Genomic DNA, 19682 nt, shown 5'->3' with positions numbered 1-19682 from the left:
TAGAAAAGTCTTGAAAACCTAAAAACCGTTGAACTGCTCAAATCGATTTTGAATATTCTCATTGCAGTTTTTGGTTGATTACTTTGTCAGTGTGGGGTTGTCTGAGGCACAGTTGCTAGGTTGTGTCTGACACTTTCTGACCTCATTGATACTACTCTATTTGACTCCACTAGGCTTTTCTGTTCATGGAATTTTCCAGGCAAGAATACTGGAGTGGGTTGTCATTCCTATTCCAGGGGATCTTCGTGACCCAGGGATTGAACCCTCGTCTCCAGCATCCCTTTCCTTGGCAGGCAGGTTCTTTATCACTGAGTCACTTGAGAAAGCCCCATAGTGCTATCACTCCTATTACAAATGAGAGACTGAGGAATGGAGGCTACTAAATCATCCCATTGCTGGATGAAATTTTTTCTTTAAATATTATTGCTGGTAACATAACTAGGGTATTCTCTTGGTCTAATTGAATGATTTCATTTTCTTTTGTTAAGAGTTACTAATTTACCTGAAGACGCCAGTCACACCTGAGCTAAACACTTCAGTTCCTACAGCTGTTTCTTAAATTGAATAGTTGATTTACAATGTTTTTTTCAGGTGTACAGCACAGTGACTCAGTTATATGTGTGTGTATACTTTTTCAGGGGCTTCCCAGGTGGCTCAGTGGTAAAGAATCTGGCTACCAAGTAGGAGACACGGGTTCCATCCCCGGATTGGGAGCTGGTAACCCACTCCACTATTCTTGCCTGGGAAATCCCTATGTTCCATGAGGGCTATATTCCGTGGGGTCGCAAGAGAGTTGGACGTGATGTAGGGACTTAACACTTTTTCCCCAGACTCTTCCTATATAAGTTATTAAAAAATATTGAATATAGTTCTCTATACTATATAGTAGATTTTACTGGTTATATATTTTTTTGTTTTTTTCTTGGCCTCACTGCATGGCAACACGTGGGATCTTAATTCCACATTTAACAATGGATTGAACCCACACACCCTGCAGTGGAAGTGCAAAGTCTTAACTGCTAGACTGCCAGGGAAGTCCCTGGTTATCTTTTTATGTATGATTCCATTTATATGAAATGTCCAGACTAGACAGAGCCAGAGAGAAAGCAATGATTAAAAATATTCTAAATTTAGTGATGGTTACACAACAGTAGATATACTCCAAACCGTTGACTTATACTTTAAAGAGGTGAATGTTGTATGTGAGTTACATCTCATAGCTTTTTTAAAAAATGTCAGGTATCAGGACAGCCCAGAGGTCAGTTGCTAAAGGCCAAATGTCCATCATGGGCTGATTCTGCAGTCTGTCTTTGATCCACACACTACACAAAGCAGTTACTACACAGATTACTAGTTCCTTGCCCTAGTAGAAATCTGCACAATTGAGGGATCTCAATTTCTCTAAATAGGCTGATATTAGGTTGGGTGTGTGAATGTGTGTATGGCTTGTGAATTAAAGTGACTTGAAGCAGAACCACCTGTGTAACAGGCCCTGGCTGGCTTTTGGGTATGTGAGTCGGGAGAGGAAGGAAGGTGTCCCAGTTTTCTGTTATTTAATCACTAAGTCATGTCTGATTGCACCCCCATGAACCATAGCACACCAGGCTTCCCTGTCCCTGTGCTTCTCTATCTCCTGGAGTTTGCTCAAGCTCGTCCATTGAGTGGGCAATGCTATCCAACCATCTCATCCTCTGTTGCCCCCTTCTGTCCTCAATTTTTCCCAGCATCAGTCTTTTCCAATGAGTTTGCTCTTCACATAAAATCACCTGTGACCATTTCATGTGGCCTGGGTTTCTTTGTGGCAGGCACTGGGTTCCATGAGTGAGAATCCTAAAGGAAACAGATGGAAGCCTTATTATCTTTAATAGGACTCAGCTTTGGAATTCATGTAATGTCATTTCTGTAGTCACTGGCTCACTCCAGAAACCCCAGCTCTAGGTGAGAGGAGTGTCACTGTCATGTGGTGGGAAGAGCATGTGAGACAGAAGTTGTGGTCATCTTTGGAAAATATGGTATTTTTATGATAGTCTGTATAGTGCAGTCTCAGTCATGTCCAACTCTTTGGGACCCCATGGACTACAGCATGCCAGGCCTCCCTGTCCATCACCAACTCCTTCTGGAGTTTACTGAAACTCATGTCCATTGAGTCAGTGATGCCATCCAACCATCTCATCCTCTGTCGTCCCCTTCTCTGCCTTCAATTTTTCAGGGTCTTTTCAAAGGCATCAGTTTTTCACATCAGGTCGCCAAAGTATTGGAGATTCAACATCAGTGTTTACAGTGAATATTCAGGACTGATTTCCTTTAGGATGGACTGGTTGGATCTCCTTGCAGTCCAAGGGACTCTCAAGAGTCTTCTCCAACACCGAGTTCAAAAGCATCAGTTCTTCGGCACTCAGCTTTCTTTATAGTCCAATTCTCACATCCATACCTGACTACTGGAAAAACCATAGCCTTGACTAGATGGATTGTTGTTGGCAAAGATGTCTCTGCTTTTTAATATGCTGTCTAGGTTGGTCATAGCTTTTCTTCCAAGGAGCAAGTGTCTTTTAATTTCATGGCTGCAGTCACCATCTGCATTGAGTTTGGAGCCCCCAAAAATAGTCTGTCACTGTTTCCACTGTTTACCCATCTCTTTGCCATGAAGTGATGGGACCAGATACCATGATCTGAATGTTGAGTTTTAAGCCAACTTTTTCACTCTCCTCTTTCCCTTTCAAGAGGCTCTTTAGTTCTTCACTTTCTGCCGTAAGTGTGGTATCATCTGCATATCTGAGGTTATTGATAAGTCTCCCAGCAATCTTGATTCCAGCTTGTGCTTCATCCAGTCCAGCATTTCACCCGATGTACTCTGCATATAAGTTAAATAAGCACGGTGATAATATACAGCCTTGACTTACTCCTTTGCTAATTTGGAACCAGTCTGTTGTTACATGTCCATTTCTAACTGATGCTTCTTGACCTGCATACAGATTTCCCAGGAGGCAGGTCAGCTGGTCTGGTATTCCCATCTCTTGAAGAATTCTCCACAGTTTGTTTTGATCCACACAGTCAAAGGCTTTGGCATAGTCAATAAAGCAGAAGTAGATGTTTTTCGGGAACTCTCTTTTTTGATGATCCAGCGAATGCTGGCAATTTGATATCTGGTTCCTCTGCTTTTTCTAAATCAGCTTGAACATCTGGAAGTTCATGGTTCATGTACTGTTGAAGCCTGGCTTGGAGAATTTTGAGCATTACTAGTGTGTGAGATGAGTGCAATTGTGTGTTAGTTTGAGCATTCTTTGGCATTGCCTTTCTTTGGGATTGGAATGAAAACTGACCTTTTCCAGTCCTGTGGCCACTGCTGAGTTTTCCAAATTCAGTGTGTATATGTTAATCCCACGGAGAAGGCAGTGGCACCCCACTCCAGTACTCTTGCCTGGAATATCCCATGGACGGAGGAGCCTGGTTGGCTGCAGTCCATAGGGTCACTGAGAGTCGGATACAACCGAGCAACTTCACTTTCACTTTTCACTTTCATGCATTGGGGAAGGAAATGGCAACCCACTCCAGTGTTCTTGCCTGGAGAATCCCAGGTATGGGGGAGCCCAGAGTCAGATATGACTAAAGCGATTTAGCAGCAGCAGCAGCAGCATGTTACTCCCAAATTCCTAATTTATCCTCCCCCAGCCCTTCCCATTTGGTAACCATAAGTTTGTTTTCTAACTATGAGCCTATTTCTGTTTTGTATGTAAATTCATTTGTATTACTTTTTAGATTCCACATACAAGTGATGATCATACTTGTCTTTGGCTTAGTGTTATAATCTTAGGTCCATCTGTGTTGCTGCAAATGGCCTTGTTCCTTTTGTATGACTAAGTAATATTCTGCTGTGTATATATACCACATCTTCATCCATTCATCTTTTGATAGTCATTTACATTGCTTCCATTTCTTGCCTATTTTAAATAGTGTTATGAACATAGGGGTGCATGTATTTTTTTCAAGATACAATTTTCTCCAGATAAATACCCAGAAGTGGGATTGCTGGATCATATAGCAACTATAGTTTTTTTTTTTTTTTAAGGAGCTTCCATACTGTTCTACATAGTGGCTGCATCAATCTACATTCCTACCAGTATGTAGAGTGTTCCCTTTTCTCCACAACCTCTCCAGCATTTATTATTATTAATTTTTGATGGTGACCATTCTGACTGGTATGAAGTGATACCTTATGGTAGTTTTGATTTGCACTTCTCTAATAATTAGTAATGTTGAGCATCTTTTCATGTGCTTATTGGCCATCAGTATGTCTTTGGAGAAATGTCTCTTTAGGTCTGTAGTTCATTTTTTGACTGGGTTGTTGGATTTCCTTTTTTTTAACATTGAGCCCTATAGCTTTTCACTTACATGCATTGGAGAAGGAAATGGCAACCCACTCCAGTGTTCTTGCCTGGAGAATCCCAGGGACGGGGGAGCCTGGTGGGCTTCTGTCTGTGGGGTCGCACAGAGTCGGATGCGACTGAAGTGACTTAGCAGCAGCAGCAGCTGTTTCTTAACCTAGATTCTTTCCATGCCATTCTGCCAGATAGTTTATAGCTTTAGAGTGTTTTCACCAAAATTAAACATTATGACCGTGGATACATTAAAAGACTGGTTTCTTAACCTAGAGTGTACTTTCATTAATGTGATCCAAGAGATAGTCACCCAAATTTCTGTTTCCTAAACTGATATATTTGACTAGATCATCGGAGTGCTGTAAATGGATAAAAGCTGTCCTTTTCATCATCTAGCCAGTGGGTACAAAACTATCTATCTCTTAAGACTGCTGTGACGGTGAAAAACTGCCAATAAAAGGTAACTTTTATCATTACAGTCATTTGGAAGATCAGTTACTTTGAGCAATACCACTATTTCTATGGACTTCCCTGGTAGCTCAGCTGGTAAGAATCCAGAAGACACGGTTTTTCTTTAAGCCTGGAACTGATGATTACACAGCAAAGGACTCTGGAAGACACGGTTTTGATTCCATGGTTGGGAAGATCCCCTGGAGAATGGAGTGTGGCTACCCACTCCAGTATTCTTGGGCTTCTGTGGTGGCTCAGATGGTAAAAAAATCTGCCTGCATGCAGGAGACCTGGGTTTGATCCCTGGGTTGGGAAGATCCCTTGCCATCCCTTGGGCATGGCAACCAATTCCAGTATCCTTGCGTGGGTAACTCCCATGTTCACAGAAGCCTGCTGGGATAAAGTGCATGGAGTCACAAAGAGTCGGATACAACTGACTGACTAAGTACAGCACACTGTACTTCTGGATTATTCTAAATATTACCTGATTTTTAAATATAATTCCATTTATATGGAATATCCAGAATAGGCAAATCCATAGAGACAAAACTGATATTTAAAAAATTACCTTTGGCTGTGTTGCGTCTTTGAGTTCCAGAAAAACATCTGCTTTGACTATGCTAAAGCCTTTGACTGTATGGATCACAACATACTGTGGAAAATTCTTAAAGAGATGGGAATACAAGACCTCCTGGCCTGTCTCCTGAGAAATCTGTATGGAGGTCAGGAAGCAACAGTTAGAACCCAGCATGGAACAATGGACTGGTTCCAAATTGGGAAAGGAGTATATCAGGGCTGTATATTGTCACCCTGCTTACTTAACTTTTGCAGAATACATCATACGAAGTGCCAGGTTGGATGAAGCACAAGCTGTAATCAAGATTGCTGGGAGAAATATCAATAACCTCAGATATGCAGATAACACCACCCTTATGGCAGAAAGCAAAGAGGAACTAAAGAGCCTCTTGATGAAAGTGAAAGAGGAGAGTGAAAAAGCTGGCTTAAAACTCAACATACAGAAAACTAAGATCATGGCATCTGGTCCCATCACTTCATGGCAAATAGATGGGGAAACAATGGAAACAGTGACTATTTTTTTGGGCTCCAAAATCATTGCAGATGGTGACTGAAGACATGAAATTAAAAGACGCTTGTTCCTTGGAAGAAAAGCTATGGCCAACCTAGATAGCATATTAAGCAGAGACATTACTTGCTAACAAAGGTTCATTTAGTCGAAGTTACAGTTTTTCCAATAGTCATGTATGGATGTGAGAGTTGGACTATAAAGCAAGCTAAGCACCGAAGAATTGATGCTTTTGAACTGTGATCTTGGAGAAGACTCTTGAGAGTCCCTTGGACAGCAAGGAGATCAAACCAGTCTATGGTTAAGGAAATCAGTCCTGAATATTCATTGGAAGGACTGATGCTGAAGCTGAAGCTCCAATACTTTGGCCACCTGATGTGAAGAACGGACTCTTAAGACCCTGATGCTGGGAAAGATTGAAGGCAGAAGGGGATGACAGAGGACGAGATGGTTGGATGGTATCACCAACTTGATGGATATGAGTTTGAGCAAGCTCTGGGAGTTGGTGATGGACAGGGAAGTCTGGTGTGCTGCAGTCCATGGGGTTGCAGAGTTGGACACAACTGAGCGACTGAACTGAGTCTTCGTTGCTTTTTTGTTGTTGTTTGGGTTTTCTCTGGTGTTGAGCAGGGGCTACTCTTAATTGAGGTGTGTGGACTTCTCAATGCAGTGGCTTCTCTTGTTGCAGAGCACAGGTTCAGTTCCGCTCACAGGCTCAGTGATTGCAGCTCTTGGGCTCTAGAGCTTGGGCTCAGTGGTTGTGGTGCAAGAGCTTAGTTGCTTCATGACATATGGAAGCTTCTCAGATCAGGGACTGAACCCATGTCTCCTGCATTGGTAGGTGGATTCTTACCCACTGCACCACACGAATAAGTCCCAAAGTTGACTGATGCTTGCCCGAGACTGGTGAAGGGGGACTAGAGAGTGATCTTTAATTCAGGCTTTCTTAGATGGGGTGATGAAAATGTTCTGGAAGTAGATAGTGACTGGTAGTTTTGTGACCTTGCAAATGAACATACTAGAAACCACTGAACTGTATATTTCAAAAGGGTAAACTGTGTTATAAAAAAAACATGTATATGTACATACATATGTGTATATATAAAATGGCAGAAAACAAGAGTGACAGCCAAGGGTCAGAGTCCTGCTGTTACTATGCTTGAGCACAGCCAAGGGATCCTCTGCCCTCACTCTCACTGACCTGCCATGAGAACTGATGTTTTTAAACATAAGTTATATTTTAGGAAGATCTCTTTTAAGTTGTACTGAATTTTTTTTTTTTTTAAACAGGTAAACCTTTATTTTGGAATAACTTTAGATTTATAGAAAAGTTGCAAAGATAAGTAAAAGCTCCCATATACCCCTTACCTATTTTGTTTCTCCTCATGTTATCATCCTGCATTACCATAAAACATTTATCAAAACTAAGAAGCCAACATTAGTCTCTAGACTTTATTCAGATTTTGTCAGTTTTTTTTCAAATGGCCTTTTTATCTGTCTCAGGACACAACCCAAGATACCACTGTGTGATTAACTTTAAAAACTCAAATGTTCGGAGTTTACATCTCTGCTATACTTTATCATTTTGTTGAGATAATTTTGCATTTGGAGCCATGTTAAATAAAAATGGGGGCTTTGCCATTTATACAGCTAGTATTTTGTGTTTCTGTAGTTTTACCTTAATTATTGATAAGTACTGAGCAAACCAGGTCCAGAAACAGGGAACTTGGTATTACATTAGAGAACTATTGTTTGACTTTGGTCTCACCAATTGCAAATGCACCTAATACAATAACCTGTACCATACTTTACCATTTTAATCACAGGGTCACCACAGTGAAAACTTTTTCTTTTTTTTTCAGACTTTATTTTACAATACTGTATTGGTTTTGCCATACATCAACATGAATCTGCCACAGTGTACACGTGTTCTCAATCCTGAACCCCCTCCCACCTCCCTCCCCATACCATCTCTCTGGGTCATCCCAGTGCACCAGCCCCAAGCATCCTGTATCCTGCATCGAACCTAGACTGGTGATTTGTTTCTTATATGATATTTATTACACATGCTTCAGTGCCATTCTCCCCGTAGTGAAAATTTTATCAAATGTTTGGTTAAAGAAAAGTGAAGTAGGTGAAAGCTTTAAATTGACTTGGCCTTTTTGAGCAGACAAAAAAAAACAAAAAAAAAAAATCTGCAGAATTTACAGTTTCTATTTTAACCAGTCTACACTTTCCCTAAAAGAGTTCAGGTAGTTTTGTTTTTTTTTTGTCAAAGTTAATAACATATGCAGTCTGGATATTGCCTTTAACACTGTCTCTTTTGATACATTGTATAGAATGTAGGTTATTGCTTGCATAAAGCCAAATCAATTTTAAAATGGACAGAATCAAAAGTAGGTAGTTTATTTTAGTGAGAGTAACTGGCAGCAAAAACCAAGCCGAGAGAGCGTGGTATGATCATGTACGTGTGGTTAAACAACAGATGGTTAATATAAAAAATTACTAAAAACCCGAAAATATTCCACTTGGTTGAGTTTTCAGTAAAATCATCTGGTTGAGAGAATACCCTAGTTGGTGTTGCACTAACCATAGGGTTGCCACATAAGGAGTTTGAGTTCCGGTGCTGTCTGGAGGAACCCAAGGTGGGGATGTGGTCTTCTCAGCCTGCTGGTGAAGCCATCTGCAAAATTTTCGGAGACTTGGGTTGTAACCTTTCAGATGTAAGGACTGCAGCTATGCCATTGCAACAAAGGAAGGACCTGATCTAGACTTGACCTGTAGCCCCTCTCTTTTAACTATTGCCATACCTTCCTGATTGATCCTTTGGACTTCTCTGTTTAGCCTCCTACAGGATTCTGTGTAGAAACTGGCAACTCGGTAAATGTCTGAGAAGTGAGGTGGTTTTTATTCAGTCATGGTTCGGTATAAAAAACACTTTCCCAAACTAACTCTTTGAGTCTAGGGGTTGCATCTCTTGGAACTTAATTTCTCATATTTTATATAGCTGCTTATAAGTTTTCTTCTTCAAATCTCTGATACCTGTCTCTGCAGTTTGTTAAATTGCCCCCCTTGAGGTTTTTCTGTATAAAATTGGAAATAAAATCAGTCAAGTTTCACTGGTTGAAACACCACATGCTTGCACTCACGTATATAGTCTGGTCTTGTATTAAATACAGTAGAGTCTAGATGTTTCATTTTAAATTTATGCAGTGTGTTTTTATGTATATTTATGCATTTAAAACTTTCAATTTCCCATGTATCAAGAGGGTACAGACTGGACTTCCCTGGTGATCAAGTGGTTAGGAATCTGCCGTGCAATGCAGGAGACACGGGTTCTATCCTTGGTCCAGGAGGATTACACGTGCTGCCTGTGAGCTACAACTACTGAAGCCTGTGCACCCTAGGGCCTGTGCTCTGCAACAAGAGAGGCCACTGCAGTGAGAGCCCTGCACACTGGAACTAGAAGAAGCCCGCTGCAGCAATGAAGACCCAGTGTAGCCAAAAATAAATTTTTGAAAATTTATAAAAGGGTACAGACTAACTCTAAAACAGAATTAAAAGAAAAACCAACATAAGACTAAAAATGAATTAATCAGGAGGCACTGGATTTTAAAAAATAGTCTAGCAAACACTTAAAGCGTCTAACTCCATAAATACGTAGTATGAAATGGTCTGCAAAGAGTGAGAGTGGGAACTGAAGGGTAAGCCAAAACAGACTTCTACCCTATGTTGTTTAACAGGGAGGAAGAAACACTTTATCCAGTGGAGGAAAAAACCTACTTGAAAGTGACAGGCATTGTGAAGTCAGAATATCTGAGATCCATGCTCAATAGCAACTTGGAATTACATTCAGATCACATCACTTAATCAGGCACAGCACAGGGAGAGACCAATGTCTTGTTTTAAAAAGCTTTTTAGAAAAATTTGAGGAATGTATGTGTGTGTGTGCGCTTAGTCACTCAGTCATGTCCAACTTTTGTGATCCCGTGCACTGTAGCCCACCATGCTCCTCTGTTCATGGAATTTTCCAGGCAAGAATACTGGAGCAGGTTGCCATTTCCTACATGGAACAAATATGCCTCTTAAAATTTATGAAATATAGTTTGTACATAAATTACTGAAACAAAAGTATTAGAGCACTTGCTACATATGACAAAAAACTGATTTCATGATCTGATAATGAATTGCAGACAGCAGTTATAAAAACGTCGATTTAGCTCAGTGACAGTCAAAGGTGAGGTTTCTAGATTAAAATAGCTGCATCTTTTTCTTTATGGCATAAAAACATAGGACCTCAGGGCTTCCCAGGTGGTTCAGTGCTAAAGAATCTGCCTGCCAATGCAGGACACAGGTTCGATGCCTGGTCTGGGAAGATTCCACATGCAGCGGAGCAAATAAGCCCAAGCGCCACGACTACTGAGCCTGTGCTCTTGAGCCCAGGAACCACAACTACTGAGCCCACGCACCGCACCTGCCGAAGCCTATGCACCTGCAGCCTGTGCTTCACAACAAGAGAAACCACCGCAGTAAGAAGGCTGAGCACCCAACTAGACAGTAGCTTTCACTCCCTGCAACCAGGGAAAAGCCAGCGTAGTAACGACCCAGCACAGCCAAAAAATAAGTAGATAAAGCAGCACAGGATCTCAACCTATGTATCTGTCCACAGGCATCAAGTATATCCAAAAGTATATCCAAAAGTACATTTGAAAAAAATTTGCTTGCCTACAAATTACCATAGCCTACCTCTCACTGAAAGCTGGAACAGCTTTTAGACTTGAATTTCTGTAACAATGTGAGTTCACTTTTCTGCACAACTGAACTGCTCTAGTATTCCTTCAACAGTACAAATTATTTGTCATCTAGGTTCCTGAGCCATCACACATTATAAAGTTATAGCTTTGTTTCTGCCACAAGCTACCCAGTGGATATTTAATTATGAAGGAAAGTCAGTGACTCTCACAGTTGGCTGAGCATCAGAAACACAGATGTGTTAGGAAGGAAGTTAGACATGAGCAACAAGGGGAGGCTTGGCTCAAAGGGAGGCAGGCTGATCTCTAAACTCCAGCTCAGATGCACCCAGGAGAGCTGACATATGCCATAAAATAACCAGAGACTTTTCAACTGGTGCACATGCGCCCTGGGCACACAGTGGATACAAAATAACCACAGGGGCTTTTCCAAGGAACTTTAGGCAGTTAGGAGCCCAGTAAAGACTCTGATGCTAGGAGGGATTGGGGGCAGGAGAAGGGGATGACAGAGGATGACATGGCTGGATGGCATCACTGACTCGATGGACGTGAGTCTGAGTGAACTCTGGGAGTTGGTGATGGACAGGGAGGCCTGGCGTGCTGCGATTCATGGGGTCGCAAAGAGTCGGACACGACTGAGTGACTGAACTGGACTGAAGGATTCAGGAATATTTTACATCTAATTTTAACACACTGAATTATTGGAAGACATATGGGAAGACATAAACAACATAGCTTACAATTATTAATTGGCCTTGAGTGTATGCTTATTTGCATTCCTTTTCATTGACTGGTGGTGGGTATAAGCCCTACTTTGCACACAACATAACCAAAGGAGGAGACTGGCAGTACAAAAAGGGGAAGCCAAGTGGGATCGGGTTGAAGAATGAGGAAGACTCCTTTAGGATCAGCCTGCTCCCATGTCTAGGGAGTGTCTGTTTAATAAAAGATCTGTCTGCTTGAGCTGAACTGGGCTATAACTTGTCTGTTGTTTTTTATACTCTTTAACCACTGCTCTAAATTTTTGTTGTAATAAGACAGGAACTCAGGAAGAGAGATAAACTGACTTGCCAGATGCCAAGACATTTCCAATGAAACTAAATTAGAATTGCCTGTGATAAAGTTGGCTGTCTACAAGCTAGTATTGAAAATTCCGATGTCTTAACTAGATCAACTGTAAAGAACCTGGAATGCAGGAGACCCTGGTTTGATTCCTGCGTCAGGAAGATCTGCGGGAGAAGGGATAGGCTACCCATTCTAGTATTCTTGGGCTTCCCTGGTGGCTCAGCTGGTAAAGAATCTGCCTGCAGTGCGGGAGACCTGGGTTCAATCCTTGGGTTGCGAAGATCCCTTGGAGAATGAAATGGCTACCCACTCCACTATTCTGGCCTGTAGAATTCCATGAACTGTATAGTCCATGGGGTTGCAAAGAGTCGGATGTGATTTTCACATTTTTCAACTAGGTTTTGGGGCTTCCTAGGTGGCACTAGTAGTAAAGAAACTGCTTGCCAATGCAGAAGAAACGCAGGTTTGATCGTTGGGTCAGGAAAACCGCTGGAGGAGGGCATGGCAACCCATTCCAGTACTCTTGCCTGGAGAATCCCATGGACAGAAGAGCCTAACAGGCTACAGTCCATAGGAGAGTCAGATACAACTGAAGCAACTTAGCACATATACACATCTAGGTCTAAGAATCACTGTTCAGTGACATCCCTCGTGGTCCAGTGGCTAAGACTCCATGCTCCCAATGCAGGAGCCTAGGTTAGATACCTGGTTGGGGAACTAGATTCTGCATGCTACAACTAAAGCCTGACACAGCCAAATGAAAAAAAAATTTTTTTTAAATATGTTTCAAAAACATTTTTTAAAAGATTAAAAAAAAATCACTGCTCAAGGGCTTGCCAATCATACATACTTCCTTTATTTTTTATAACAGCTTTATTGATACGTCACATACTATAAAATTCACCCTTTTAAAGCGTACAATTCAGTGTTCTTTAGCATGTTCACAAAACTGTACAACAATCTAATTTCAGAACATACCATCTTAAAAACAGGTGCCCTTTTAAAGAGCAAAAACGCTACCTAGAGGACGGCCTTTCCAACTCATTGGGTGAGTCTGCACACCAGCCTCAGGCCTAGACCAAATGCTGGGGGGCTGCCATGACCAAGATTACTCTAAACTAATGAAGAGTTTAAGCTTCTCGGGCTGTGGAAGGAAAGAGTGAACGAAAGCATGGTTCTTTAGGCAAGGAGGAGGGCAGTGTACAGACATGGCTATCAGGAAGACAACTAGCAGTGTTTCTTAATATTTCCAAGTGTTGTTTCTCTTGTCTGTAGAACAGGAAGAAAACTGTTTTATCATGGATTAAAGAGCAAGAATCCATGTAAAGCCCTTAACTTCGTATCTGACACACATAAACGTTATTAGGTAGTAGCTACTCTTTTAAAAGAAGGCTGAGCTCCAAAGAATTGATGCTTTTGAATTGTGGTGCTGCAGAAGACTCTGAGAGTCCTTTGGACAGCAAGATCGAACCAGTCAATCCCAAAGGAAATCAACCCTGAATATTCACTGGAAGGACTGATGCTGAAGCTGAAGCTCCAATACTTTGGCCACCTGATGCAAAGAGCCAACTCACTGGAAAAGACCCTGATCCTGGGAAAGACTGAAGACAAAGCAGAGGGGGAGGCGACAGAGGATGAGATGGTTGGATGGCATAAAGACTCAATGGACCTGAGTTTGAGCAAGCTCAGGGAGATGGTGAAGGACAGAGAGGCCTGGCATGCTGCAGCCTAAGGCATTATAGAGAGTCAGACATGACTTAGCAACTGAACAATGAAAAGCATAACTCTCCCTATGGGGTTATGTGATTTCTCTTAGATTTTAGTTAATAGGAAAAAGTTTTCTTCTGGTCTCCTTGATGGGACAGAAAGAACTGGGGTTTAACATTTAAATGCAATGTGCCTTTTCCTCAGATAATCTTTAAGTCTGAACCCTTCTCTTTAAAATATCTCAATTATATTTTTAGAAATAAGAAGGGGATAAGTTATCAATCAGCAGGTTTTAGAGTCTGAGATACAAGTTAATTCATGGCTTTTAAAATTGTTATACACTATAAATTTTAACATCTTAATCAGTTTAAAAAAAATTTATTTGGCTGTGCCAGGTCTTAGTTGCAGCACAAGGGATCGTCGGTACATGGGATTTTTTTTTCAGTTGTGGCTTGCAAACTCATAGTTGTGGCATGTAGGATCTAGTTTTCTGACCAGGGATCAAACCCAGGCCCCTGCATTGGAAGCATGGAGTCTTAGCCACTGGATCACCAGATGAAGTCCCAGCATCTTAAATTGTTTTTAACTGTAAGGTGGTTTTAAGTACATTCACATTGTTGTGCAACCATTAACACCATCCTCCTGCAGAACTCTTCATCTTGCAAAACTGAAACTCTATCAAACAGTAAATTCCCATTCCTCCCTTGCCCCAACTCCTGGCAATCACCACTCTACTTTGTCTCTGTAAATGTAACTACTCTAAATACCCCATGTAAGTGGAATAATACAGTCTGTCTTTTGTGACTGGCTTATTTCAGTTAGCATAATGACCTGAAAGTTTGTCCAAGTTGTAGCTTGTGTCAGAATTTGCTTCCTTTCAAAAGGCTGAAAAATATCTCATTCCATGTACATACATTGTTTATCCATACATCTGTTGACGTGCTTAGGTTGCTTCCACCTTTGGTTATTGTGAATAATGCTATGAACATGGCCCTTGAACAGATCTCAGACTCTGCTTTCAATACTGTTGAATATATACATGCATGTGAGATTTCAGGGTCATACGGTAACTCTACTTTTGAGGGGAACTGTCACCCTGTTTTCCAAAGTGGCTACACCATTTTACACTTCCACCAGCAGTTCTAAGTGTTCCATTTTCTCCACAGTGTTCTCAACATTTGTTGTTCTTTTTAAAAAATCTATCATGTATTTTTTTGCTGCACTGGGTCTTAGCTGTGGCATGCCAGATCCTGGATCTTTGTCGTGGCACCAGGGATCTTTAGTTGCAGCATGTGGGATCCAGTTCTCCCACCAGGATCGAACCCAGGCTCCCTTTACTGACAGTGCAGTTTTAGCCACTGGACTACCACAGAAGTCCCAACGTTTACTATTTCTTGATTGTTAACAGCCATCCTAACAGGTATGAAACGGTGTCTCTTTTTTTTTTTTGGCCACACTGTGCAGCATTTAGAATCTTAGTTCCCTGACCAGGGAGAGAAACTATGCCCCAACAGTGTAAGCTTGAAGTCTGGACACCGGACAGTCTAGGGAGTCCCTCACTGTGGTTTTGATTTGCACTTTCCTAATGACTAGGGATGTTCAGCATCTTTTCATGGGGTCATTGGCCATTTGCATATCTTCTTTGGAGCTATGTCTATTCAGGCCTTTTGCCCATTTTAATTTTCTTTTAAATGCCTTTTACTTTTTTGCTGTACCAGGTGGTTTATGGGATCTTAGTTCCCCGACCAGGGATCAAACCTAGGCCCTGACAATGAAAGCACTGTGTCCTAACCACTGGACTGTCAGGGAATCTCCTCAATTGTGTCTTTAACCTGGCTTTTAAATTAGGAAATATTTTCTGATTGAATAAAATGGCCTGAATATAAAAAATAGGCTTTAGTATCATAACAGGAGCAGTGACAAGCAGGGATAACAGTACAGAAAGATAGAGGAAATGAAACGAAGAGAATGTGAAGACAGAAGAGACGGAGAAAGGCAAACGCATAAGTATGCAGCTCTTAATATGTTATAAATCTTTTTATCCCATTTAATTATTCAGTCAAGTTTTAGTTTTGCCATCTCTTGCCTTTAGTACTATTTTTTCATTTATTCAAAAAACATGTTCTGTCTACAACCATGCCGCTGCCTGCATTGAAGAGGTTTGCATGTTGATAAGAGTAAGTTAGAGTAGGACAGGTATTAAGAATTCAGGTGGATGAGGTAAGCGCAACAAGAGAAGACTGTGAACAGGGAGCCTGGGGAAAGTTTATCGATAACGTGTACCTTCTAGCGTAAGCAGCTCTGCCAACTCTGAGGGAACCCCTAGTCTGCTGGTAGCTTCCCTGGTACTTCTGACCACTTCTCCTGAGCAGGGCATTCTTCTAGGAGTTGAAATTTCTGAAGGGGAAAAGTCATGGCTATTCCAATGGAGGCTGGAACTCAAAAGTGACAAACCAGTTTAAAACTCAAACACCTGTCTATAAAGTAACTTCGTAATTCAAGGCTGTGATGGTTTAATTTAGCATAGGTCCTTATCTTCATATTCCCTCCCTCCTCAACCAATTTGACAAGTGCTTAGTGTTTCTTAGTCATTTCCTTTTTTGGCCGCTCAGTGTGGCTCGTAACATCTTAGTTCTCTGACCAGGGATTGAACCCATGCCCCTCCGTTGGAAGTGCAGATTCTTAACCATTGGACAACCGGGGAAATCCCTCATTTCCTCATTTTAAGTTTGGTGTTCCTGTTGAAATGAACGTCAGTATGTGCCCAACTTTTCAAACTACCAGGCTATGTGGTCTGTGGTGGGTGGAGGAGGTCATAAGGCCAACTTCTGTTGGATGCTGACTGTTGTCGTTGAGGGATTCCCATGGAGTAACTGGACTAAGGTTACATTTTCAGCTGATTTGTTCTGAAATATTCTGTTAAGTGAGATAATTCTGTATAATATATATAACAATATATTTTAAATTGTGGATTTCAAGAGGTTTCATATCCTAAACTAAATGCAGAAGCTAAAACATGTTTTCTATCAAACATTTTTCAGTAAGATAGTTACTACTGTAATGGAATCACATTATAAAACCCAAGCTTCTTTATATGTGGTGTCACCAGGCCCAAAGTACAGCTGTTGAGAACCTTCCAAAGCATTTAGGAATTTTTTATTTCCTCAAAATAAATTTTTGCTATATTCCATTCAATAAGCACCCTACTCACTGCTTTTACTCCTGCAATTAGCCAGAAAAAGAAAAGTTTACAATCAGTGGTTCCCCTCTCGTGATAAACAGTAGTACAAAATACCCTCTTTTAACAAACACCATACAGAAGTGTACTCAATATGCCTCTGTGGTAAGAATTCTGCCTAGGAATGGCCATAATAACTAAAAAGTTACCAGTTACTGAAATTACTACATCAAGTATCAATAAGAATTCACCACTGCTAAAACATCCAGCATTACACATATTGGGTTGGCCAAAAAGTTCACTCTGGGTGTTCTGTAACATCTTCTGAACAAACTTTTTGGCTAACCCAATGCTTTTTACTTGCTACTGATCCTGGACTGTGTTATGGAAAGGCAAAATTAGATGAAACTCATGGAAACCGAGCTACGTCCAAGACGCTATATATGATTATAGCAAGAAGATATTTGCCCCACATCCATAATCAGGCTTAACACACAGATCTGTAACCAAAGTGATTTCAGGGCGCTTAAAACTGTCTGATACCTGCTTTGGCTTGAGGCTGACATGGGAGCTTCTCCCCGGACTGACAGGAAAGGTCTGAGTTGGCATTTCCAAGGATAAGTAGGGTCCTCTTGTCCATTTGGCTACATTCATCCTCTAGTCAGTGAAGAAAGGTCAAGGTGTCTGAGGAGTTAGCCAAAGACCCGGCTGGTCACCACCCCCGACCCCTATAATCATGTATCACAAGTACTGGAGAGTACCAGCACCACTGAGATTTTTCTGTCAATTCTGACTTTCAACAGGGGAACTTTAGTCACCATGCTGCAGCCCAGCACTGGAAATTAGCTGAATGATTCTGGATGATTTTGCACAGTTTCAAATTTTTAGCCTTAAGAATTTGAGGGCTTTGAAATAACACAACTAAGCAGAAGCCTGCCAACTTTCAAAACTAATTGAAAGATAAGACTTTTAATTTGGTACCTTTTATGGACAAAGTTCTTATTATTTACTTTTGGCCACGCCATGCAGATCTCAGTTCCCTGACCATGGTTCCAACCTGGGTCCCCTGCAGCAGAAGTGCGGAGTTCTAACCACTGGACCACCAGGGAATTCCCAGTTAATTAGTCCTTATGAGTAGGCAAATTCGCAAGCTGAGATTTTTTTTTTCAGGTTCTGTTTTAGTTCCACTGTATTTCTCTTTGATGAACACTGCCCAAATTTATATTAATAGGTATACTGTATTAGAACACCTGAAACAAAGAGTATAAATACACTTTATAACTGTTTTTTCAGATATACAAAAAAGCAGAATTATAGCCTATTTATAAATTAATGACAAAGCCACAAAACCTAATTAAGAGTGTAGACAGGAGATAAGAAGTATTTATATTTAGCACCTGTTAAAATAACTTTATTTTTTATTTTTATTTTTAAAGTTATTTTAACAGGTGCTAAATATAAATACTTCTTATCTCCTGTCTACACTCTCGTTCAGATTAACTCTTCTATCAATAGAAAGCTACAACTGACTCTCTTCAAGTCTGTCTGTATCACGTAACTGTTGATCAATTTTGGGAACTCTATTCATAGCTGCCTGTCTTTGCTGAGTGGTCTTCACAAATCTGAGCAGGTTGACGATGGCAGCAGCTGTCACTCCAGGTATACGACTGGCAGCCCCAATCTAGGAATTAAAACCACAAGAGAAACATAAATGAGCTATGTCAGTTATAAGCAAATATATTTTCCTCTTGATAATGATCTGTACGTTACAGTTTATAAAATATTTTCAAAACTTTATCTTAATGTACTGTCAAAATAACTGTACAAAGTAGGTAAAAGAAATGTGGTTATAATTAATATCTTCACTTTAAAAACAGGGGAAACCGAGCCTCAGAGACATTAAAATGACCTAAGATGATATAACTAACAGATGTTAGAGTACCTAACCTTTTCTTTTTGTTAAACTATAAACTAACATTACTAGCAGTGTGCTGGTCAGTACCCTATGACTAATCTCAGTGATATTTCTATGGTATATTTTTGCAGTGAAATGTATGACTTATTCACTCCACGCGGTATAATAGACCTCATATCAGTTCACATCTGTTTTGCCACCAAATGACTCTGTAGCAAACGTTTGCCAGGGCTTTCGGTATTTCAGAATTTTGGTTAAGAGGTGAACTCTGATGACCAATATAATGCAACTGAACTTTTCTGTGATAATGGAAAATTTCTGTAACACTGGCAGTGTAAAAATATAACTGTACAGTATGACAGCCAATAGCCTTTTGTAGCTACTGAGCATCTGAAATGTGGCTAATATGACTGAGGAGTTGAATTTTAAACTTTATTTCATTTAAATTACTGTAAATGGTTGCACTTGGTTAGCGGCTATCATATTGGGCTGTACAGCCTATGACTATCCACAAAAACATAACCCAAAATGAGTAAGATACAGCTATAAAACTTCAGGCCTCTCTGCTGCTTTCCATGATGACTATGACTAAGAATACCATATTAGTTGATGAAATCACTCCTCTTTTAAAAAAATCTTTTCAAAATTTTTTGCAGGCCATGGCTTTGTTAAGTGCCCCTTTATTTTATGATCCACTGAAAAAAATTAAAAAAAACCCAACGCAATGCCCATTAAACTATGATACACCATCAATTTTTAAGCTACAACTCAGAGATGTTAAAAATGTATCTCAGAATCAATAAATACAGCCTACAAGTCTTTCAATATTTGTTATTACAAATTCACTGCTGTATGCTGCCAAGTTTTTAACAGATGTGTACAGCCCATGTACTCATGCAAATGCAAACCACATACAGACACACACAGGATCATGGGTGGGGGCCTCTCTGGCCCTCTACTTCCTCCTACTGGCTTCCAAGGCAACACTATGGAACTCCTTGGAGGGATCCAAGCAGTGATCTGAAAACCACTGACATGTATTCTATTTTAACCTGAAGTAGTTTAAGTCATGCATATAAACAAGCGTGCACATAGTTGGATAATTATAATCAACCCAATTCTTGACTTCCAGATACATATTTAGACTAAGCTTTTT

At 40.6% G+C, this 19682-nt stretch overlaps 1 protein-coding gene across 1 annotated transcript in view; it reads right to left on the bottom strand.

The window, feature by feature from the left end:
* Positions 1-7754: 7754 nt before the first annotated feature.
* MTO1 (mitochondrial tRNA translation optimization 1) overlaps positions 7755-19682 on the bottom strand; it is a 30961-nt gene continuing 19033 nt past the window's right edge. Inside the window, exon 12 of the mRNA XM_015097285.4 lies at positions 7755-18292. Within this exon, the coding sequence (XP_014952771.2) occupies positions 18131-18292 (162 nt within the window). The 3' untranslated portion in view covers positions 7755-18130. The remainder of the gene's footprint in view (positions 18293-19682) is intronic.

Source organism: Ovis aries, chromosome 8 (assembly GCF_016772045.2).
Source record: "Ovis aries strain OAR_USU_Benz2616 breed Rambouillet chromosome 8, ARS-UI_Ramb_v3.0, whole genome shotgun sequence".
Lineage (NCBI taxonomy): Eukaryota > Metazoa > Chordata > Mammalia > Artiodactyla > Bovidae > Ovis > Ovis aries.
This window is presented reverse-complemented; position numbering and strand designations above follow the sequence as displayed.